This window comes from Oreochromis aureus, linkage group 10 (assembly GCF_013358895.1).
Source record: "Oreochromis aureus strain Israel breed Guangdong linkage group 10, ZZ_aureus, whole genome shotgun sequence".
Classification (NCBI taxonomy): Eukaryota; Metazoa; Chordata; class Actinopteri; order Cichliformes; family Cichlidae; genus Oreochromis; species Oreochromis aureus.
The window spans coordinates 7,614,987-7,640,127 of record NC_052951.1 but is presented as its reverse complement, the minus strand read 5'-3'; the positions used below and the strand labels follow the sequence as shown (position 1 = coordinate 7,640,127).

General features: G+C 40.4%; 1 protein-coding gene across 1 annotated transcript in view; it reads left to right on the top strand.

Moving 5' to 3' along the window:
- Window positions 1-23,708, top strand: part of srrm3 (serine/arginine repetitive matrix 3) — a 43,016-nt gene extending 19,308 nt beyond the window's left edge. The window contains exons 8-11 of the mRNA XM_039618058.1: window positions 16,096-16,391; window positions 16,515-16,757; window positions 16,847-16,972; window positions 21,605-23,708. Coding sequence (XP_039473992.1) covers window positions 16,096-16,391; window positions 16,515-16,757; window positions 16,847-16,972; window positions 21,605-21,884 — 945 coding nt within the window. The 3' untranslated portion in view covers window positions 21,885-23,708. The remainder of the gene's footprint in view (window positions 1-16,095; window positions 16,392-16,514; window positions 16,758-16,846; window positions 16,973-21,604) is intronic.
- The last annotated feature ends 1,433 nt before the right edge of the window (window positions 23,709-25,141 follow it).

Here is a 25,141-nt window from a genome sequence, read left to right as displayed (position 1 = left end):
GCGACACTTTTAACATCCTCATAAAAGCTCTCCTCTACCCTAGAAATAAATCTATTTACTATCTGTTTCTAAAGCCTACATTATAACAACTTTATTCTAAAAATCAAAAAGAGATCCCACATTTTCTTCTCATAAAATGTTCACTATTTTCCCCAAAGCATATCCTTTATTCCCACAATTTCCCTTTAAGTTTTATATACAACTTCTTATTAACACCAGCAATTTATCTTCTAAACAGAATTCAGTTCATTTTACTCCTTTCTTTAGAATTAACAATCTCTGCCTCAGTTTTACCATATCTAAATTATCAAACAACCCCAATCGTTATAAAATCATACTAAAACCCATTTCAAATTAAATCTTAAACCCCTCTCTTTTTTGACACATCTCATGTGGCAAAAAACTCAACATGCTTCACCCAAGCTTAACAAATTAACAAGGGAAAAAAGGTTAGTCATATCATATCATTTCTCAGAACACTTCAGCCATCCTCCTCTCCGGTATTTTGCTCCAGCCCTGAAAACCTGTGTTTAAGGAATAAGATCAATTTAATTATTATGTCAACTCTTCTCCAAATCGTTGCTCCATGCAAAGTCTGGATCCTTGGAACTTCCTAGAAACAAAACCTGTACTTAACTCTCCCCCTTTATGATCCAGTCTGTGTCATGACAAAAAATAAACTTAAACAGAACAGTTATTAATCATGTGTTACCTCAGTTAATGGTAACTTAAGTTATATCAAACAATGTTTCCCTTTTAGCATTTTATAATGTAATAATATGGTCTAACCCAAATCAATAAAACAGAAATTCACTCAAAGGAACATCAGCATCCCCAGATTTAAGTCTCCCACTTGTCCTGCTTATGGCAAAAGCAAAACAAAGCATCCCCTTTCTTTTCCTCACATGATAAATTTGTCCACATTTATTCATCCCCACCTTAGTCCAGTCACTCTCATTCACTCACACGCATTCACACATGATATTTTTGCTGATCTGCAGCCTTCTGCGCACGTCATCAGATGCTCCACATCAGCAAAATGAGCTCAATCATCTGTTTTATTTCGTTTTCCTTTTTAGGAAAATAGTTCTCTATACTTTTGACTGGATTGAATCGATACAATCCGTTTTTAGACAGAGACTCGCCGCCAATCAGTCTCTGATTGTAATCAATTATAATCTGTAAAGCCCACCTGATTTTCGTACTTGGTAATTTTGTCAGCGCCGTCAGTTCACTCTCTTCCAGGCCTGCTTAAAACAAAAATGAAAAAAGAGAGCTGATTATTAGCTCATCAAAGTACAAAACAAAATCACCTGACAGGTTTTTCCTGAGTGCACTTACTACAAAATTTCTCGGGCCCCTCTCAGACATATCCATGTCTTAATCAAACTCCCTCTCTTGAAATAAAACAACAGCCTCCAAAATCAGAAACAATCTCAAAGTTCACCCTTTCAACACACCGAAAACCTCGTCAAAAGATCAAAGACCGTTTGCACAATGTCTCCCTTCCTCACTTTGCCATGTTTTCATTCAGCATAAAATATAAACCGATTTCAAGAACGTGTCATCCCTAAATTATAAATTTCCTGTCCAAATCTGCACCTCTGAACAGACCTGACCACCGTAATCAAATATCCTGATACTTTACCATTATATATTTCGCCAAATAATCTTCAACAGCCACCGCTCTCTCTTGAACTGAAAGCCTCCGACACACACGCACACAGGAAGTGTCTCTGCTCCAGCTAATTTGCATAGACTCACAGCTCAACAGCCAACTTGACAAGAGAAATACATGCTTAAACCTTATCACATTATTGAATTATTTTCATTTTCTTTCTATACTAATCACTTACTTTGATCAATCAGTGCAAGAGCACTCCTAAGTCACCCTCTTAAACTACTTTAATCACTTCTCTTTTGTTTTTTTGTTTTGTTTTTTTTTTTCCATAACTCACTCCCTTGTCATACAGCTTCGTTTGAGTTATTCCACAACAACTCTATTTTATCCAAGTGTGTTTTAAGTGTATTTTCTTCAACATTCACACCATTCTCTCACTCATACAAGCAGCAAGCTGATCTTCATTGCATATGCTTATGTTCTTAGCCAGGTTTTCAATCAATGTCTCTATGCATTAAGCTTTGATTAGACAAGCTTCATGAGCTTGTCTTTGTAAGGTTAATGCATTTTCTGTTTGTGTGTGGTATTTTGCATCTATGGCTTCGCAGTCTCCCAGACTCCTTCCCAATTCTCCAGTTAAGCAGTCAGTTTTCTTTTCCCCGAATTACTAACCCACATTTTTGATTTCCCACCTTGAATAAAAGCACTCCTGGTCTTCAGCCAGGTGTTAGGGCTTGCTTTTCAGGTTCCTGGACACATCATGCTGTGAACAATTCAACCAGAAACTTGCCTTAACTTATCCATTGATGTTAACCTCTAATTTCTTCCGACTGCTGGATCTGGAGAGTTGGTCCAAGTCTGCTTTACTCCTGAAAATAACAAAACTAAGACATTTTCATTATTATCATCATTGCTTAAACGACCCACTTCTCTCTCTTTCCTGCCACAAATATCAGTTATGTCATGTTTGTGTCATGAATATGAATGTAAGCGTTTTCGTCATCGTTGCATTTCATGCTAATTGAGTGTAAGCTGCTTTCTTCATTGCAGGGCAGGTGATCATCTTAATTAAGTGTAAGCTGCATCTTCATTGCATCCTATATATTCATATTTAATTTATGCCTCTTTTCACTGAGCTTTAGATTCAAACTATCTCACTACTGATTCATTTCAAAAATACTTTCACATGTAACAATTTGTATGTGTGTTTTCTATTCATTAAGGTAATGACAATTATTTTCTTTCATTATTCTTACCTTTTCTAATGTCTACCTCTTTGTTATGCTGTGGTGGACATCCCTAAACAATTCATGAGTTCAGGCTTCAATTTTTTAATCCAATTATATCCTATATTCTCGCAGTCAAACTCGTCCAGCTTCATCTCTCACTGGTCCTTTTTCATTCACAATGTCCCGTTCGGGCTTCAAAGCTCCAGCAAACACAGTCTCAACTCAGCTGTTGTCTTCTTCTCTGTTTCTTTACAGTCTTTCTTTTAGGTTAAGTCCCAGCATGGCAAAATATCACATTCAGTGCCTTCAGTCTTATTTTCATTTGTTCTGTTTTCTTCTCCATTCATCCTTTCAGTCTTCTCTTCCAAGATTGCTCCAAGCATAGCAAATATGACACTCAATGTCCAGTGCTCTTCCACAATTCTTTATCCCACTGTTCAACTGCCCAGCCTGTATTTTCACAGTACATGTTGCATTAGTCTTACATGCTGCTGCTGGTCATCAGTCGTCATCAGTGTTAATGGATCAGTGGCACTGCCGTTTGCCTGCTGTATTCAAGTCCACGATGTTCTGTCGGTCTTCATCAGGCGATTGACTGGCCTTTAAGCTTCTTCTCAGGGTCAAGGACAAAGTGAGAGATCAAGCTGCACAATTTCGAGCCAAAGCCTGGCTTATTTTCTCCCAATTCTATTAATCTATTGTTCTACTAAGGTTCAATGTTGAGAGAAGTCCACCTGTATTGGCACACTAAAGCATATAATTAGTATCATATTCATTTCTTCTTCTTAACGGCTTCATTTGCTTCATGTGCCTAGAAGTAACTCATCTGTCTCTCTGTGTTCTTTCTTTACACACTCAGTTCCTTTTATGGGCATGCAAAGTTCCTGTCCCAGACACACACACACATACTTCCTGTTTCTGCAGGCAACAGGCAGACTCTGTCTCCCTTTAAATTTCACAGTCTACAAACAATCAGTAATTCTACTAAATCTTGATCCAAAAACAATACACTTTCATTTCATTCACACACATTTAACTAGAGCTCTTTCAAACATCAGGACAATTAACACTCCTTCACACACAGGACCATTCTTTAGGTCAGTTTTATAGCATCAGTCACCCAATAATCTCTTAACTGGGTTTACCAAGTGTATATACTTATGTGTTTTCAATCGGAAAAATAAACTCAACCTGTCATAACATCACTCATGCATTTCTTGAATTAAAAGCACTTTCAAACTTTAAAACATCCTACTTTTCATCACAAAAGAAATATATTTCATACACACTTTTAAATGTTCTAACCTCTTTCAGACGCCATAACTCGTCTCACACACACTGCCTTTTCTCTCTCAAACTTCCATTTTCCACTCACTCAGACAAATCATGCAGAGTCACTCAAATCAAATACTGACAGCATTCACACGGTTAACATCACTCGAAATACGCTTTCATGCGAGTATCTTGGACATGCCTTCCATAATCAGAAAGAGCAAGTCAAAAGAAAAAAAAAGAAAAAACTGAAACCTCTCATCGTCTCACACACCGCTTCTCCCCACACACACATAGCTAAAAATAAAACACACCACCATTTATTACTCAAGATATATACATCTATCAAAATTCAGTCACTTACTATACATCCACACTAGTATATTCGAACTGTATTTATACAATTCTAATGAGCAAAACCAGCATCTTACTTACAGGCATTTAGCAATATTGGCAAACAATAGTTATAAAGCTCAATACTCTCAAAACTGAAACCACCCTCTCTGCGCGTCACCGCTCCTCATTTGCATTTACACTCACCGTCTAAAAATAGAAGTCAGCAGGCAGTGCTTCTGACACAGAGACTCCCTTCAGCCGAGGATTTCTTATTATTATATTATTATATTACACAGACGTCCTTATTTTTACAACTGCACAGATTCTAGGCCTCTTAAATCCTACGAAGTTTCGACAAATTTATCCATAACGGTCCGACCGATAAAGTCCCTGACTTTTTTGCGACCAATTTTAGCCAGTATTCCGTCCCTGACGGTGGCCCGATTGCTAATACCCTAACCAAATTTATCGTAGCCAAAAAAGCGCAAATAGGGGATACGATCGATCCCCTAGCAATTTCGGAGTTTCCCAACTTCTCCCCCGCTGTCGACGGTACTATCCCTACTCACCGGTAGGTCAAGGGTCAGCGTCCTGCCCAGGCGCAAGCGTTACCAAGGAGAAAAATGCGCTTCTTAAGGGTCCCAGACTCCTCGTCCTAAAGTAATTTAGAATAATTTGAAACAACAATCTACACCCAAAACAGGATTAAGATTAAGGACAACCCTCAACAGTTTTGGAGATTCCCAAGTCCTCCTCGAATGCTGCCCGAAACTATCCTTAGTCGCCGCTAGGTGAAGGATAGATTTCTCTATCCAGCAGGGAGGGTCACCTCCGAGAAACTTCTTAAGGGTTGCATAACCAATGGGACTTGAACCCACAAAATGACCAAATTCCCTACCACACTAAATTAGCAGCTCCAACTGCTTTCTCTTTTCATTCCTTTATTCTCATTACTCAGTACTGTCACTTATACTTCATTATCATTACTTCAACCGGTAAACTTCATGAAAACTTCACCAAAATTAAAAAACAGACATTCACCAGTAATTACAGTGACCAGGCTTTTAATTTGACATGCCCAATGTGACACCTTTTGGAAATATATTTCAACAGGCAGTGTCTTACCTTTAAATGCCCCGGGGAATGCCTGCTCACTTTCACCACTGATTACCGTCTGCCCATCCAATTACCACGGACCCCGGATCTCTCCGTCTACACCAACATTCCCTCTCTCTCACCGGAACGAGCCCCCAAATATTAGGGTTCAATGTTGAGAGAGGAATCCATAAATAACCACAGATCCGGTCCGGTGTGCAATTAGACGGCATTTTAATGAATTACACATGTGTGAGTTCAACAACCCAATCAGTATTGAACTGTCTTTACCATATTCAGACAAGGGTTTTATGGGGTTAAGATAGTACAGCCCCCTTTTCTGTTGCTAGGCAGATTTAATACAGCATACGTCAACTCAAAACCACAAATGTTCTGTCAACAACCTTTAACATAGTTTTAAAGAACATTGTCTTCGGGTCGGTGCTTCCCCTCAGCTCGTCTTCGCTGTCGCTTCCCTGTGGGAGATCTGGTGCACTTCCTCTAAGTACTTCGGCACAATTCTGCATTTGCAGCAAAACACATCTTCACTTCTTACTTACCAAAATAGATCTATTATGGTGTGCATGTGTGTGTGTGTGTCTGCAGTGTATGCTATGTATGTGTCATGACCTCTCCTGCACTCCGGCTCACCTCACACCCCTCGTCCTAGCCAGACATAAGGCCTGTGCTCGTGCACAGCTGAACTATGTGTGACTTCTAAATGTCACACTCAAATGATGATACTCAAACCATGAAGGAAACTTACTCAAACTGAACATAAATGAAACTTAAGACTTACTCAAAAGGATATAAGTGATAAATGATACAAACTTAACTCTTAGCTCTAAAGAATATAAGGATATAAGGATATAACTCCAGGCATATGTCATGTAAGCAGGTGTGTTGCAATTCCTTTCAGAGCTCCTGTCCTCCTCACCGTGTATTGGCAGATCATAACGCCCGCCAAGAGTTTCTGACCTTCACTTGACCAGGAGCCACAGCTCTTTAATAAGCTCAAATGCAATCATGTATAAAAGATTAAAATCATTTTCATAACACAGGTTTTCCTTCTCAGATCTGCCAATATGTTTGCTCCTCCTAATATAGTCTAACAGCAACCCCAAGCAAAACAATTTGAACTTTCCCCTATCAGTGATCCCTCTAACTAAGTGTGTGTGTGTATGTCTCGTCTGTCTGTACGTGCACAGAGTGTGCATCTGCTCTCTGAACAGTTTCACTTCTGCAAAAGCATGGCTTGCAGACGCATTTCCTGTCAGCCTGCAGTCAGCTTCTCACCCACTGAAGACTTCAGTATAAGAATACAAAACATTCAAAAACCTTTAAATTATAAATTCAACTCCACAGTTTGAAGTGGTTATAACAACCTGTAATAAAGACTAATATAATACCCATATATTTGAACATCTGAATGCCTCTGAATGCAACATCACTATTAACATGAAATGGTAATGATGATTATAAAAATAGCAGCAAATAATATCTTTCTCTTCCTGACACTTACTACATCCAAGATCAAATGACACATCCAAGATCAAATCATCGCGCTAACTTTGAGCTCGCTAATCCGGTTCTCCGAACACACCTGTTGTTGACGATTAGTATAGCTGGATGAAGTAATCTGAGATCACTGGGTGGCTTAAAAGGGGCTACGCATCGATAGTAGAAACATTGATCGGCAACCCTGTGATTGGTCGGCGAAGATGTCGAAGGAGCGCGCTCAGTATTTTACGGCAGCAGAGCAAGAACTCTTGATTGAGGGATTTCAGGAGTTTCAGAGTCTAATTAAAACGCAGGGGAACACTGCAAAGGCTGCAAAAGCAAGGAGAGAGGGCTGGCAGAAAGTTGCTGACAAATTAAACTCGTAAGTAATATATTATATTATATCATATTATATCATATTACATTATATCCTCTGTCACATTAGAGCCACAACAGGACCCACTAGAACATGGGAACAAGTAAAAGTGAAATATAAGAATATTCTACAGAATGGTAATATTTATCACTTATATTGCTTTTAGTCTCTTGAAAAGAGACCCTGAAATAATCTGTTTGTTTGTTTATAACAGCAACCAAGAAAAGGGCAGAGCAAATAAAGACAGGTGGTGGTCCTGCACCCCTCGTCACACCCGGCAGAGGAGCTGGCCCTAGGGTTGAATGCCACCAGACCCATTGTGGAGGGCATCCCTGGGGTCAGCTCTTCCTTAGACCAGCAGCCGGGGTGCAGTAGCAGCAGCACCTTCATAACTGGTAAATGAGCTCATAATTCTATTTGTACAATGTAAAATATTTGGTTGTTGCCTTAATTAAAATGCTTTTTGTACTGTGACATTTATTGACATTGTGTGTTTTTTTGTGTGTAGTTTCACATAACACTCCATCACTTTTACCTGTTCCTGAAACGTGCCACTCGCAAAGAAACGCAAGGCAATGCACACAGTTTGTGCAGTTGTTAATACCCGACTACGGTGTTGGATCCCTATGTTAAGAGTTCCTTAACATAGGGATCCAACAAGTTGGTTAAGTAAATAATACCCTAACGGGAAGATCGATATCTCTCTATGAGCACACTGTCGCGCTGAGCTAAAGGATCCTGTCTATCCCGCAATATACGCTGAATTCTGAGAACTCTCCTTATCAATCTTGCACCTTCCGCAATGGGTTGCTCGCGTACAAACGGACAGGACATGGCTGCGACAGACTTCCCAAATCCACCTTCGCTTTTATAGCCGTGGTCTCTCATCTTGATTACACGAAGTAATTTACTATTACTACTCTAAAATATGAATTACATCTGGAATAATCAAATACATGTAATAGAATGCTTAATAGTACATTTCCCTTTTTTAAGGAAATGACCTGTATGTATCTGTATGAAATCAATAAAAGAATCAAATACTGCATTATCTTTAGTTACATTGATAATATTTATTTATGGAAAAACAGTGGAGAAATATCACTGTTGCTTTCATATAAATGAAGCGGACATACCTGAGTGGCCGCGATCTAATCCTGTTTACATAAAGTAAGCCTGCTCCCGAGCAGGTTTACGCTTACGGATCTGTTGCTATGACAGCAAGTCCCAGATGAGCTTCGGAGAACCGAACGATCCAAGATCATGCGAAATCGTCAACAATCAAATCCGGCTAACTTACTTAGCGAGGTACGAAGAACGGACCCCAGGACCATGACAAATGCACCCCCATACCATCAGAGATGCAGACTTCTAAGCAAGAGCTAACAAGTTGGATGCTCTTTCTCCTCTTTAGTCCAGATGCAATGCCCATGTTTTCCAAAAAGAATGGCTTTTTCTTCATTGGAGCTTCACCCTGTGTTCACAGAAAGTGATTTCAGGAGATGTTCCTGAACCCATGAGGTGATTACAAGGATAGAATCATACCTGTTTTTAGTACAGTGCTGCCTGAGGGCTCGAAGATCATAGACATCCAGTAATGATTTTTGGCCTCGTCCACTGCACAGAGAGATTCCTTCCAATTCTCTGATTCTTTTGGTGGCACTATGTACTGTAGATGATGAGATCTTCTGAACTATATGTTGATGGGCCCTATTCTGAAATTCTTCCACAATTTATAGATGCTGTATTTTTGCAGCATGGTAAACATTTGATATGTGTTGCTGCCATCAAATTCAGGCTAGGCTAATGAGTCAAATGTCTCAGTTTAAACATTTGATATAGCTTCTGTGTTTTCTGCTGTTAATAAAATACGGGTTTGTGAGATTTGAATATCATTGCATTCTGTTTCTATCAAAATTTTAGACAGCTACTATGTATTTTTGAAATCGGATTTGCATAAAAACATGTCACTTGACGGGTCCTTTAAGGAATGATGGGTTAATTAATCTGTTCTTCAAATGAAAAACTCCACTGCAAGCTCACAGTAGACTGACAGAGGATAACATGGTATAAATCATAAATGTAGTCCTCCCTGTCTGTTCAGGCTGAAGCTGCTCGTTGTTTGTTTTGGTATTTTTGAACATTACCATGTTTGTGAGCCCCTGATTACCTGAAGACAAAGACAAACCCTTTGATGAGCTTTATATTACTTACTGCTATTATGGAAGCATCCCTGTTCCTCCATACTGTAAATGGGTCATTAGAGCTGTGGTTCGATGAGTGATTACACTAAAATTAAATAAAACACACCACTTAGACAAAGAGGATCACCTGTGAAATCAGCAAGCTCTGATAAATATGAGTTTAAATGGGCTGCAAACACTCACTCCTGAGAACTGAAACCTTCTATTTCCTCCTTCAGCTTGCATGTGTCTCTACGGGGTCTCATCTGATCTTTTTCTCTCTTTCTCTCTCTGCTTATTTCATTCATTACTTTGTTTTCCTTATCAGTTTAAGTGGTGTTTACCCCTGAATAAATGCCCAAATCTTTCTGTCTCGTTTATATAAAAAGCACTCAAATGCTTTGGAACTGGACCAAGTAGGTTAACTGGGTATGTGTTATAGTTTCTTTTTGTCAATACAATTGTCTTTCTTCTCAAGCACATGCTCTGCTCAGTGATAGATCCTCTTCTCCTCCAGGCGTCTAACAGCTCCTGCCAAACCACCAGGGGTTAAGGAGATGCTCCTCTCCGCTGCTTTACTTCACCATGTCGATGTGCATGATGCCCCTAAGAGGCAGTATCTCTTCTGTTCCTGCCTTTTTGTTTATACTTAATCTGGACAATGCCAAGCAAGCTCTGGTTGGTCATGTACATTTGAGCCATTCTGTTGGGAAATAGTAAAAGAGGAGTGTGTAATTGGCTCACATTTTCTAAAGCAGCATCTTTATGGCACATAAACTACCACTCTTTTTAATCTCCACCAAAAGCTCAAATATTTGAAAAATATCAAAGTTGAACATTGCACAGGAGGATGGTTATGAGTGACAGATCCTGGATCTAACGGAAGTCTGATTTTACTGCAGCAGTTGTGCGATTAAGCAAATGTTCTGCATAGCAGCTCTGGTTTTACTATCTATCATCTCAGTTTGTGTTCCTGTAGCCGTCCTGTAGCTCTGTTTGAAGCAGTCTTATTCACTATGTGGGAGGGAGTCCCTCAGATGTCCCAGAGGAAAGCTCAGAGTAACAGCTGTGTGCTGTTAAGCTGCTGTTGGGCCAAACTAACCAGTCAGTCCATCCGTCCAAGGCCTTCTCTTTGGAAAAACACAGCATGCAGTTTGAAAATCATTCTAATTCAAGATAAATTTTACTTTTATTTGCTCTTTACTGCTCCTTGTTGCCACTGGAGAAAAACACCCACTACAACAGTGGCTATTCTTTGATTGGAATTTTCTTCAAGATAAGCATTTCCTAACTGTTTGTGGGAATGGAAATTCAAATCAACTCTATTTCATTTTAGCTCATTTCCAGCTATTTTATTTATATAGTACCAAATCACAGCAACGGTCACCTCAAGGTGTTTTATATTGTAAGGTAAAGATCCTACAATAATACAGAGCATGACCCACTATGAGCAAGCACTTGGCGACAGTGGGAAGGAAAAACTCCCTTTTAACAGGAAGAAACCTCCATTAGAACCAGACTCAGGGAGGGGCGGGCCATCTGCTGCAACCAGCTACAGATCAGAGGAGGGAAACAGAAAGAAGACACAATACAAATAAGCAGTTTATCTGTATTTATTTATTTGCTTTATAGAATAATGACATTGTATTTATTAGAAGTTTAACTGCAAACAGATTTTTACCTAACTACCCTTTGAAAACCACTTGTGAGGATCTCACCATTTTGTTTAGATAAATTGGATTAACACAATGTGTTCCCTAAAACTGTGTAATGTGTGGGTCTCCTCAAGGTCAGTTTATAGCATCATACCTCAAAAATGACAAAATCTAAATGCAAAATGCCAAAAGAGAGCAATACACTAATACAGCTTGCAGTCTAGTCAGCAGAAGTTGCAGATAAAGAAAAAAGAAAGCAACAAAGGCGACTTTGTTTAATTCTATCATGCCACAGGGGGGCAGTAATGAGCCAATCTGAGCTTGGCTCATCAGATTTAATCAAACAACAAGAAATGACAATAAAGACAAACTATTTATAATTTATCTAACTATACTGGGGGTTTTTCAGAGGTAAGGCTTCTATTAACTGATCCATTCTGCAGCAACCCTAGGCATTTCTATGGGAAGCATCCATTTCTGCCTCCTCCACAGTGGATGAAACGGTCCCAAAAGGGCTAATTTCTTCCTGTGCATTATTAATGGATATCTTTAAACACGATTACATGGACTTGGAAAATAGTTCGGACAACTCACACCTTAATTAACATGATTTTTTTTTTTTTAAAGGGACCCAAGCCATTTTGATTGAAAGCTCTCTGTACACACTAACAGTTTAAACAGCAGCCAGACAGAGCTCCTTAAGGCGCCCTCTTGTTGTACCTGTGTTTATGGTGATAAACAAACACAAATGAATGCCTGGAAGAAAGCTGGGCTTGACGTCCAAAATAAAGTACAGTTTATTTGCTGCTGCTGCTCCTGCTGCTGCTGGAGAAGACCCAGGCCAAAATGTGACTGGGGTCCCTTTCAGATGTGCTGACTCTTTAGTTTGTCCATCTTAGCAGTGACTCTGCTCCCCTCCAGCACTCTTTTTAAGCCCCTCCCCCTCTTTCCTACCCGATCATCTGTGTCCTGTGTGAGTCACATCTCACTCTCATTGTCCTGGCATTTTTGTTCCCGCGTATCTTTGACATCGGCCAGCTCTGCATGACCCCCCCCCCTCCTTTCCTATTCCTCCTCCTTCTTCTCCTCCTCCTCTATCTCCATTTAGCAATTCTACTCTACATGGATGTCCACTAACATTAACTCTGTCCCCCTCTGTCCTCCCTCCCCTGTTTTGATACAAATATGGCTGCATTTGTACAAGCGAAAAAGACAGAGCAAATCATGTAGTTTATAGATTCATCCTTTGTTTTGAATTTGAATTTGATTTTGAATTCCATCTGATTTTTATTTTTACTTTCCCCCCTCTATTTTTCTTTTTTTTTCTTTTTTTTCTTTTTCTTTGGTTTAATTTATTCTCAGTCTCTGGACTAAATATGTAGCGCTGATACTAAAAGAGGTCATTGTCTTTTTCCCATTTTCGCTGCGGAGAACATTCCTTTCTCCTCTTTTTTTTTCCTTTTTTTCTTTCTTTCCTGTTTTTTGTTGATATTGCATACGTGTCACTGGTTGAAATGGAAGGTAGGTAATGCTTTGCCTACGCACGTGATCTTTATGCAGATGAGAATGTGACAAGCACCCTAGCCTGAGTGACGTCAATGTTTCTCTCTCTCTCTCTCTTTCTCTTTCTCTTTCTCTTTCTCTCTTTCTGTTGTTTACCAATGGTCTTTAACCAAATTAATTTGACTTCATCAATTATGATTTGACTCTTAAAAGATTGGATTATGTAGCGCTCTGGTTTTTCTCTTTCCTACTTAATTTCATCCTGAAGTCCAGTATCCAGCTTTATCTTCCAGGTCCATTTCTGTCCATTTTTTTTCTTTTCTCTCTGTTCTGGTAGAATGCATTCCTGTTTGTCCAGCATCTCTCTGTTTGTCGGTGAATTAGTACATCCGTCTTTTGATTTTCACCATATTGATTCCCTCGACTGTTTCCAATAACTGTCATAAGCACAAGTGGTTGTATTTTCTTATTATTACGCTTAGTTGTCTCCTCTCTAGTGGAGAACGGTGCTTTTGTTGTATCTTCAGATTTGGAAGCAGCTCAGACAGAACAGGATAATGCATGCAGAAGACCCAGCTGTATTTGCTTTCAGACAAAGCGCCTTTTGGAGATTAACCTTCTTTTTATGCCTGCTTACAGTGAGCAGTGCATTACTGTGCATCACAAATTTCAGTCCCTAAACTCCCACTGTAATGCTAGTTCTATTTTTTGTCCTATGCTTAAAATACAGGTTCTCTCTACATACTGTTTAAAGGATAAGGACGACAGCACTCTAGTTTTTATATCATGAAATCCCCTGAAAAGACCAAAGCAAACAACATAGGCTGTCTGTCAATACAATTCCTGTACCCAGTCTGTTGTACATTCTTACCGAAGGCGCAATAATTTATGAATGGGGCCCAATAGTTCCATTTCCACAAACAGTTTCATTTGGTAAGACTTTACAACAAAAATCAGTTTTATTTATATGGTGCTAGTTCACAATTAGAATTGTCTTAAGGTCCTTTATGTTGTAAGGTAAAAGAAATCCCCAACAATCAGATGATCCCCCTGTGGGCAGCACTTGGTAACTGTAGGGAAGAAAAACTCCCTTTTAACAGTAAGAGACCCCTGACAGAACCAGGTTAAGGGAAGAGAAGCCATTGAAGCTAGACACAAAAGTGAAGTGAAGACATGCTCACAGTAATGACGCTGATGTTTAGTACTTAGCTCTTAGTTTGCTAATTTAACACAAAGTACACCTGAGGCTGACGGCAATGTTGTAAACTGAAGTATTGGATTGCATTTTAATTTATTTAGGCTTTATCACTGTCATCAAGTTATCAACCAAATCCGATGACAATCTAGTTAATGACAATACACTGAAACTAGTTGGTGGTGGTTGATGGTGTGCCAGAGAGTCTGGGAACTGGAAATATCTAATTCAGAGTTTACATTTTTCTGTCTTGAGCAAAGTGGTAAATGAAGCTGCTATTGCCATCTATAGAGCCGTGCTAGTGGCTCTGCATAGGGGACAGTGCTCTCCTAATAGCCTTTCTGGCCATTATAATTTCCAGAGTAAATGTTGCATGTCATAGGAACTATTTTTAACCGTGCATTAACACACATTTGGTGCACTAGGTCCTCTGAAATGCACTGCATGTGAATGTGTGTGCTTTCTCCAAAGTAAACTGCTCGGCCCATTTTCATGCCAATGAAAGCAACTGAACTGGCTGCCCTGCTAGAATAAATTAAGTGCAGTTTATTCGGGACCATTAAAGTCAGGTGTTATTTCCTTATACACTCATTTATATTTGGCAGCATGTCGTTGTTCTGCTCCCCACACACCCCCACACCCCCCACCCTACAAGCTTTACAAGGAAAGCCAGAGGTGGGAAACCCTGGGACAGAACAGCCATTAATGACAAACAGCTGATTTAAACACTGATTTAAAAACAGCATAAAAAGGAGGAACTGGGATAGAAATGGCTTGCAAAGTGGCTTGCAGATGCAAAGCAACTATGAGCAGAAAAACCCAACCAAAAATAGTTTTTGGTCTTTTTGTGGGATTTACAAAAGTGTATGATATTGTCTGCTTTCTACTCTTTAAAGCTTTGCCAATTTTCATTAGCTTCAAGGTCATTGCTGACTCTAAAAAAATCACTGATTTGGGTATAATGTGTTTTTTAAGCCTAATAATACAGCACTCTCTTATGTAGCAACAACTACCTGGAACTACATGTAATAGCAAAATCCTGCTAGTGTGAGAACTGTAAGTGTCCTGTATGAAAGAGATGAAAGAGCCCACAAGCACAAACACTGAGATAGTGAACTAGCAAACATGTCAGGCAGTCAAACAGCTGTCTCATTATATAAAGCACACTGAGAGCAAAAAGGTAAAGGAATTATCTTTAACTCTCACTGACCAGTTGCTCTGTGATGTTTAGGAAGGTGACTGGGCCCAGAGGATTTAACTCTCTGTGTGAGGGACTCCCTGCACATTGTGGTTTTCCTCTTTGCTTTTCAGTTCTTTTCTATTGATTTCCATGCATTGTCTCATGAGTCACTGGCAGGGAAGGGTTTTGTGTCTTTTTCTCTTGCATTTTGTGAATCTAATGATGCACTTATGTTGCCCCACTTTTCCCTTTTCTTCATACCTTACCTACTAAAGGAGGGAATACCACTTTATTGGTAAGTGGATGTTAACCAGAAGGGAGTTAAACACGAGTAACCATTTAAAAAAAACAAAGAAAATGGGTCGCTGTTCACATCTCAGCAATTGTCTTCAGGAAAAAAAAATCCAGAAAGAGAAAATTGAGTAGCAGAAGATTTGTTTTCTGATTCGATTGATACAATAATTGTGATCTTTATTTTGTTCCTTCCATTTCTGTGATGTTCTGTCAAGTTGTCTTCTCTTTCTGTTTTGTTTCTTTTTTTTAACCATTACTGAAAAAACTGAAGAAGTCCTCTGTTTCTACTCTACAAAATCTGTAGCTCTGTACTTTCTGCCTCTGCTCTTAAACTTATTTGGTTCACAGTTTTGTTTTGTTTCTTTTTTCTACCCTCTCTCCCCCCTCTTCCTAGTTTTTTTTTTGTTTGTTTTTGCGATTATGATTTCTTCAACTCATTATGGTTTTGCATGCCAAGTATTGCATGTGCTGCACCATAGAGGACTATCTATAAGCCATATGGAGAAAACCTAGATCTTTTTCTTTTAGATGTTTACCTTCTTTTGGCAAGTACACCATAGCTCTCGATCACCAACTTGAAAACTCTCTGATGCTATTTTTCTCCTTTTTTTTCTTTTTTCTTTTCTTTCCTTTTGTTGGTCATCATTTCTCTACAGAAGTTCCACATGCTGACTGCCAGCTCTGCAAGCATCCAGTCATCTCTGCTGAGAGAGAACAAGATACACAGCGCCCCCATCAGGAACCAGATTGGAAAGATGTGTGCGGCAGAAGATGCTGGGAGTGTCGATGGCAGGGGCACAGCTATAGGGAGCTCTCTGAGCAAGGCGTCAGGGAGGAGAGGAGGCCAGAGAGGTCAGAATAAGACCTCCCACTCCCCTGCTCACAGCAGTGACTCGACCCACTCCCAGCACAACCATACTCACAGAGGGAGGAGCTCTCGTCACCAGAGAAAGTAAGCCTTCCATTGCAATTGTGCACTTGCAGGCTCCTATCACTGCTGGACCTCACCGCTTTGGCTTTGCAAATGAGAGAGAACTGTTTGACATCTGCTGGATTATACTTCCCATTCCCCCAGGGGAAAAGGTGGCCACTCTTCCAAGAGACACCACCGATCCAGTCGGGGTCAGGCACGCCACCGGAGCACATCAGCATCTCCAGGGCGCCAATCACACACGTCAGCCAACAAAGTCGGGAGCAAGGCAAACCTCCGACAGCGCAGCAGCTCCTGGAGCAGCGGACGTTCGTCCTCGCCCTCTGCCTCCAGAGACAGAGGACCCAGCAAGGCCAAGTCCCCACACAACAGGCAGAATGCCTCCAGGTGAGCCGCTGTCTGATGTATAGTAGATTTATAATATGCTCCCATTGATCGATGACATTGTTGGTCTGACTAATTTGTGTGTCACCCAGGGACAGGGAGAGTGCCAACCGCTCTGACACCGACAGCCGAGCTCGCCGCCGTTCACGCAGCTACTCACCTATCCGCAAAAGAAGAAGAGATTCGCCCAGCTTCATGGAGGCTCGCAGGATCACCAGGTAACGCCACATGATTAAACACACTTCTCCTCCACATTGTGTGTGTGTTTCAGCTCTTTCCTGCGAGGACCGAGCCCCGGAATAATACAGCCATGTATCTTGTTCTTTCTCACAGGCCTGAGTGGCTCTTAAATATGAGACACTTTAATGCATTACACTTAAAGCATGTCCCATGATTTTGCAGGATGGTACTCATGCTGGGGCAAAGGTCATTCTTTCATAGCTTCAAATTACAACAAAGGCAGGCAAAAGATATAAAGAGAAGGGATTTTGCTCCTGTTTTAACTCACAACTGGTAATTTTTAAGAAACCCATTAAGAGCCATTAAATCCTTTGTGTGGAATAAAAATGAAAAACCACAGGCATAAATGGATGCAGTCATTATAAGGGTGGAGCTCTAGTAGACAGAAAATGTTACCTCCTGCTTTTAAACATCTATTTCAGGCTTTCTACTGGCATTATGAGGGACATAAAGTGGTCACTGTCCTTTATGTTTGGGTTTTTACTCTGCCATCATGTTTCATTTCCTTTAGAGATGACATACCATTTGTAGAAGTGTTGTACTTTCATTTTCTGCACTGTCCCTCACTAAATAAGATTTTATTATTGCCTAACTATAGCTCTAGAGAATTGAAATACTGTATGAATTAAAAGCAAACATGTTACCAATAAAAACTACAAATCATATGGTGTTTCTGAGTCATTTCAGTAGAAAGATTGAAGTGAAACTGCAAAAAATGTGCCTTTTGGTGATACCTGGGACCAGATACATACAGCTCTGTGTAGACTTACAACTAAAACTGTGAGTACACAAAAGCAGAAATGCAAGTGAAATTGCCTGTTTTGCTTTATAGTAAATTCCACCTTGGCTTGACTTGCCAACATCCAAATATCAGTTTGAGTGTTTATCAAGTGTGTATCAGGCCTCTGTAGTAATGTTAATGTCTAGTTCATGAAAACAAATGAAAACCTGCAAAGACCAGTTGGCAATGTCTGGCCACGGTCCCACTGAGACATGGATAGTGTCTCCCAAGCGTGAATCAATGAGCTTGTGTAAAGTCAAGTTCCAGGAACAGCATAAAGTCTGACACCGTCTGAGGATTTGATCCTCGTACCTAAAAGCAGTCAGGGTGCACTGGGTTAACCCTGTAACGCCAAGTGGATCATATTTGATACATGAGTTTTTTTCCTTAAAAACCTGACACACACAATCAGATACACACAGTGTTACTGCAAACAAACTGCACAATATAGCAAAAATGACACAAATAAAAACATAAATTATATCATGATATATTATGATCTTATTTTTTGTTATTTGTTAGAAGGTTCAATAAACACTTGAATTTTAATTTTCTGGCAAGTATTTCATGGTTCAGGCTTTAGAGGGTCAACACAAGGAAGTCTGTGTGACCTCTCCAAAGATATGCATCCCCAGACCATCACTGACCCACTGCCACACTAGTCATGCTGGATGATGTTGTAGATGTATAACATCTGCCACAGACTCCAGACTGTTTCATGTTTCCACATGTAGTCAGTGTGAACCAGCTCGTATCTGTGACGAGAACGGGGCAGCAGTGGGGGGACCTGCCAGTTCTGCTGTTTACAGGTGAAATCTAGTTGAGCTGCATGATGGTGGACAGTGAGCACAGGTCCCACTAAAGGACATCAGGACCTCACGCCACCCTCATAGAGTCTGTTTCTGACAGTTTTGTCAGAAACATGCACACGAGTAGACCGCTGAAGGTGATTTTGTATTGGTCGTGCTGCTGGCTCTACAGGCTTGTCCAGCTTTCCTCTTGTAATAGCCTCTATCTCCTTCACACTCTTGAGACTGTACTGTGAGATACTGCACATACACTGTTAAAAAAAAAATCCTAGAAAAACAGTAATATTCTGGCAGCTGGGGCGCCAAAATAATACCATAAAATAACAGAAAATAACTTTATCATAAAAATACGGTTATTTTCAATAATGACAATACAGTTTGTTGTCCTAATTTTACATGGGATTTTGCCTTTTTCAAGTGCGTTTAAACATTAAATTAGGAACATTTTAATGTGATTAAACAATGAAATTACCTATAATCAAGGTCAATGAATGTGGCAATATGAATAATAATAATACTTAAATGTACAGAAATATACAGTTAGTTTAAATAATAATGGATTGCATGCCCTGGGACAGGCTGACAGATCGCACCATCGGCCCCTCTGGCCATCACCAGTAGGCGGTAGGTGAAGTGCCTTGACTAAGGACAGAACGACCAAGAGTGTCCGAGCCGGGGCTCGAAGCGGCAACCTTCTGATTGCAAGGCGAACTGCTAACTCTTGAGCCACGATCACCCTAAATAGCAATAATAGTAATAATTATTTGATGTTAAAAAAGTTTATGAGAATCATTTTATATATTTTTCCATAGCATTACATTTGAATTTAACAGTTCAATCTTTCAAATAACGGACAAATATTTGTGACATCATGATACATTTGTGAATGTATTTTAACAATCTAAATATGCATATGTACAGACAAATACATTTAAAAAACAAGAAAATTGTGTTTTATTACATTACAGTGATTTTACGTTAATTTACATTTGAAATGTGAAATCACAGTCTATTTATGTAAATTTAATGATATTCTAGAAGAACAGAACAAAACTGTAAAATACACAGTAATATACTTTTATATTAGGACTAATTTCTTACAGTGTACGATCATGCCTTCCTGGAGGAGTTGAAAAAGTTATGCAGCCTTCATGAGGTGCAGGTACTGTCTCATGCTACCAGTAGTGACAAGGACAGTAGCAAAAAGCATAAATATAGAAAAACCAGTCAGGGGGGATAAGGAAAGAGCATTGGTCTATAGCAAAATTATCCCCTTTTGGGGGGGGATTGCCTTGTTGGTGCCCCTCCAGTCTACTTATTGTCACTTTTATTTACACCAAAGCAGGTGAAATTGATTCACCATGGTGTATACTTTCTAACTGGACATGTTGACAGCTGAAGTTTGACTGTCTGTTATACTGTGATGATCAAGTCTTCCTTTTTTGAGCAGTGTAAATATGATACACGAAAAGTCCTTTATTCAGTTTCTCTCTTAAATCCAAGTGTTTGCTTAGTGCAAATCATCTACACATAAGTTAACTCTGTGTGCTGTAGACATTATTTGAAGCCCAGGTACATGGATATTACATGGATAGAAGTGTATATCTCAGAAAGTATGTAAATATGAGATTTGAGGACCTGAAAGTGTAGAGCTAGTCACTTAAATTGATAAATGTTTTCAGTTATTGCCCTTATTTATTTTAATATTGAATGATTTGTGACCAAAGTGCTTCAATACGAGATATAACATAAGATGTAAGAATGAGGATGTAAAATGAAGAATAACTGAACTGGCAAAAGATTTCATTGGTTAATTTAGTTGTTCCAGTTGTTCTATTCCATTTTAATGAGTCTCTTTAAAACCATTTATTAGACTCATCCACATATTTGTTTCCTGCTTACTTCTTAGACTTCTTAATTTATTCTCATATGATCGTTTCATTGTTACCAATAGAAATGCTTTTAGGTGCAGTTAATTATTCAGACAAACAGAGGAAGAAGAAAGTCCCACCTGCAGGTGAAATGTGTTTCAGCCTCTCCCTGTGTTACCTCTGCAACCTTCTCATTCGAGTGTAAATAGCCATGGGTAAAATGTGTGTACTTTGTCATCTTTCACTTCAGTCCTTAAAGGTCCCGACACCAGGACAACGGGCTACTGCTGAACCCAATTGCTGCCGGCTAGTCACCCCGGTAACAGTTGCCGTGCAGCAGGACCCTGATACCGTGACTGAAGTTTGGCTGAGCAGCAACTCATCAGAGCTCCCATGAGTAAACTGGGCTTCCTCCTCTGTCCTTTCTCTGCTTCTTCATCTCATTCCTGAAACTCACTCCGGCTCTAGAGCCGCACCCTGCTGTATTTCTGCACTACTGTTGTAACACAAAGGATGCAGAGATTAAAGCGCTATCAAGGTTTATTAGAGTGGAAGCCCCCCTCTTTCCCTCACACACCTTATTGCTCACACTGTTGATTCCCACAGCCAATGTAGAAGACAAAAGCTGGGGTTGAGTTATCTACAGCGCTGCTCGTGAAATGCACCTCGTAGCAGCAGGGATACCTTGATAGCGTTTATCTCTCCCTGCACCACTGACTCTTGATTTTTATTTTCTGGGTGTTGGCCTCCACTGAGAAGATGAGGTTCTTAGGGAACTAACGGCTAATTACCTTACAGGAAGTAAGGGTGGCCAGGGTGGCTATTAACAAGGCAATCTAAGCTTGAACTTCAACTAAACACATGCATTTTTCTGCTATACGTTTGTGTGTGTGTGTGTGTGTGTGTGTGTGTGTGTGTGTGTGTGTGTGTGTGTGTGTGTGTGTGTGTGTGTGTGAGGCTGAAGAGCTTTTTTTTAACCCACATAGCTGCTCTCTTTCAGATCCTGTACTGATTACACGTCACCATTCTGTGACCTAACACTGATTGCCTTAATCTTGCTTTAACATCAGATTTAACAGTATAACCATAGAAAATAGGACTAGGACATAGGACTAACTGTTCAAACCCTTATTTTTCCCCCTCCTCCAGCGCTCGGAAGCGGCCGATTCCATACTACCGGCCCAGTCCTTCATCTTCCAGCTACGACAGCAGCCCGTCACGATCCAGCCGCAGCCACAGCCGCAGCTACAGCAGCTACAGCCGCAGCAGAAGTCACAGCAGGAGCCACAGCAGGAGCCGGAGCCAGAGCTGGAGCCGCAGCCACAGCTGGAGTCGCAGCCAGAGCCGGAGCTGGAGTCGCAGCAGGAGCCGCTCCCGCAGCCACCACAGTTATTACAGCCGCAGCAGCTATGACAGCCCGGGGTTCTGATGGCGACCAGCAGAACGAGAACAAAAAAAAAAACAGGAACAAAAGTAGGAGAAGTGCTGTTAAACCTGCTGCACTCCGGTAGATTCATTACGTATCCTTAGCAAGTCCTCGGCAGGGGCCGCACTGCTGTACAGCCCGGGATCCAAACTCCTTCACCATGGACCATTCTGTCTCTAACACAGAGCCTGGATCAAAGAGAGGAAAATGTATTTTGATATAGCACATTACCATGAAATTGGCTGTCACTGTTCATGTCTTCTCACACATTCAAGGAAAGGTTTTTTCTTTTTTACGTGTCTAAAATGAATTGGCTGAGCCCAAAGAACAAATGTATGTTAGCACTTTCCTTCTCATCTTCCACACAGCTACCAAAAATACATTCAATAACAGTTAATAACAGTTATATAAGTATATATAGATATATATCAAATATATCCTGAAAAGAGGGGCTGAGTAGAAGACGAAAAGAAGGCAGACACATCGAAATCACACAGCTTACTGTACATTTCAGAGAATCACTTCGTTTTCTCTCATCATGTAATCATCAACCCCAAAGACTTCCAGTTCATCCAAGCACACAGATCAACAAAAAGAGAACAAAAGAGAAGTCAGAGGATGAATCAGGAAAAGAAATAAAAATAACTTTTTTTTTTCTTTTTTTAGAAGAAAACTGTATTGCATAGATTTGTCTGTACAGATGTAAACTCTCTTAAGTTTGGCTTTGTAAACTATGCACTGTATATTCCATATAGTTTGAAGAGGTATGTTCAGCATGATTCATCAGGAGAGAGTCAAGGAACCTGATGGAAATGATAGGTGCCAGCAGGGTGAATCTGCCCTCCCCCTTCCCCCTGACCTTTGCAAACAGAGGTTAATGAACGCATTACGTTCGTTATGCTAATCCTGTGCGAGAGTGTGTTCGCGTTTGTATGTGTGTGTGAGTGTGAACCTCCTTTACAAAGATCAACGAGGTAATGATTTACGTGAGCTGCTGTATGGTACCATACTGCAAAAAGTCTCCATGCACATTTGTGAGTTGATCTCAGCTGTTTATGAAACTTGCTGTATTTATTCATTTATTTATTGGGTTATTTATTGTTTAATGTATTTATCATTTCGCTGTGAAGCAGTTGGATCATGGTTTGGAGATGGGTTTGCTGCAGATTTGAGAAAAGTACTGTAAATGTCCACGTTATGATACAGAATCGGTTTCTCATTGCAAAGGTTAGCTCCTGTTATCAGATCAACAGGCAGTGCACAGATGCACTGCTACGTGTTTAAGGAGCTCTGATTTTTGAGCCAGTTGAACTGAGCGTTCACCCACAGTTACTCCCACCACTGCCATTATTGCGTCCCCAGCCGTTATAATGATTCATGGTAACGCAGGGCCGCTGTGGCTCTGCCTGTGCCGAGGGAGGAAGAGAACTCGGCCTGAAGCAGCCTGAAGAGTCTATTACTCTGCTGTACATTTCCAGTCACTCCATATTTCAGTCCCTTGTATAATTGGCCACACGTTTCTAGCAGAGGTCTCCCCGGTTGCTGGCTACAAAAGATAATGAGCGATGGCTTGGCAGGCACGGCAGCAGGCTGTGTCTGCACCTCCATGAGGGTGGTTAACAAACAGGTGATACAATCAGGGATCAGCCTAAGTCTTCCTTACCATTCACCCGGTCTCATGACATGCATTTCCAGTGTAACCACACTTATCCCAGCTATGATACTCTGCAGCCTGACCATTTATTCCAAGTATAGCATTGCCCCTTTGATTCTACAAATCATTCTTTGTATTGTACAAGTTATTATACCTGACAATAAACAGAAACAAATGGGGAAATGATCCAGTTTTTGAGTTCTTCTCTCTGCCTTCAGGTGCAGTCAGCGATAACTTGTTGGTGCTGTGTATGTATTTTCCTACAGATGGCACTGATGAGAACCTTGACCAAAAACATGAAGCCTCTCTCTATTAAGTAGGCTAGAATGTTCTCCAGCTGTGGGGAATTACTGAAACGTCGAGGCAAACTTGGGCTGAGAGGAAGACGTGGCTTATTTTAGAGGCAGATATCACATCCTGTGCTGTAACTTTGAGGGATTAGATTTCTTACACTAAGACCTGAGCCAAATCTTCCACAAATCAAATACTTACTTACTTTGCCATATATCAAATAAATTAACATAACCTCCATTTCACTGTCACATCTATTTTTTAAATAGCCTAGCACATTTAAAACAATAGAAGCTGACCCAAAGTGCTTAAGAGACAGACACATTTACATTCCAGGTCTTCAACTACTTCATGTGGAAAGTGAAAATCATGATGATTTAGTGGTCATTAAAATGTATTCAGATTTTGGAAACTGGCAATTAATCTCATAAATCATGACATACTACTCCCCCCTAGATAAACTGCCTTCATAGTTTAAAAATATGTGTACTAGTATTAGTAATACTGGCCGTGTATTTACTTGGTTTTGGATCGATACCAAAATTGCAGTATCACGCGGCACTAACATCCAGTAAACAATGAAAGACTGTCAGGTTAACAGAAGACTTGAGACACTACAGCTTGTTAATTCCCTCTTTGTGACAATGAAGTATCAATAGGCAGGTGTGAACATGGTGGATTTTCCTCCAGTTTTAATGCAGTCAAGTCATTTGCATTCATGTACCAAACTGATATTCCACTGTGTATTTCATTCAGGGCTGACTGGGTTCATAGCACACCATAGTGTTGTTAGAAATAGCATGTTAGCTTGTAAGTAGACTGACAGAAGCCTCCCAGATTCTTCTGGCTCTTTGAGACGCACAGGGAGAGGAGAAGGGGGTTTACACACAGCACTCAGTGCATTGGGCAGCTGTTACATGGGAGGGCCTTCCTGTTGAATTCCATTCCAGTGCTACGTCCGCTACAAATAGATATTCTAGTGCTTTCCTAAAACATTCTGGAGGCATGAGGTATTGGGCTTGAGTCTGAAGGGAGGGTTCGGTTGATAAGGGACCACCCCTTATCAGTGGGTATAAAAGCTCTCAGCTGAGAGGCAGACAGCACATTAAGAAAACACTTCCAGAGAGGCCAAGGGGCTCTTGATCTGCACACAGCAACACTCCTCTGAAGCTTAGAAGAAATACCCAGATCATCATGGCTGAGAGACGTATTCCTTTCACCTTGCTCCGCACTCCGAGCTGGGACCCATTTCGTGACTGGCACCAGAGCAGCCGTATCTTTGACCAGACCTTCGGCATGCCCGCCCTGCCCGAGG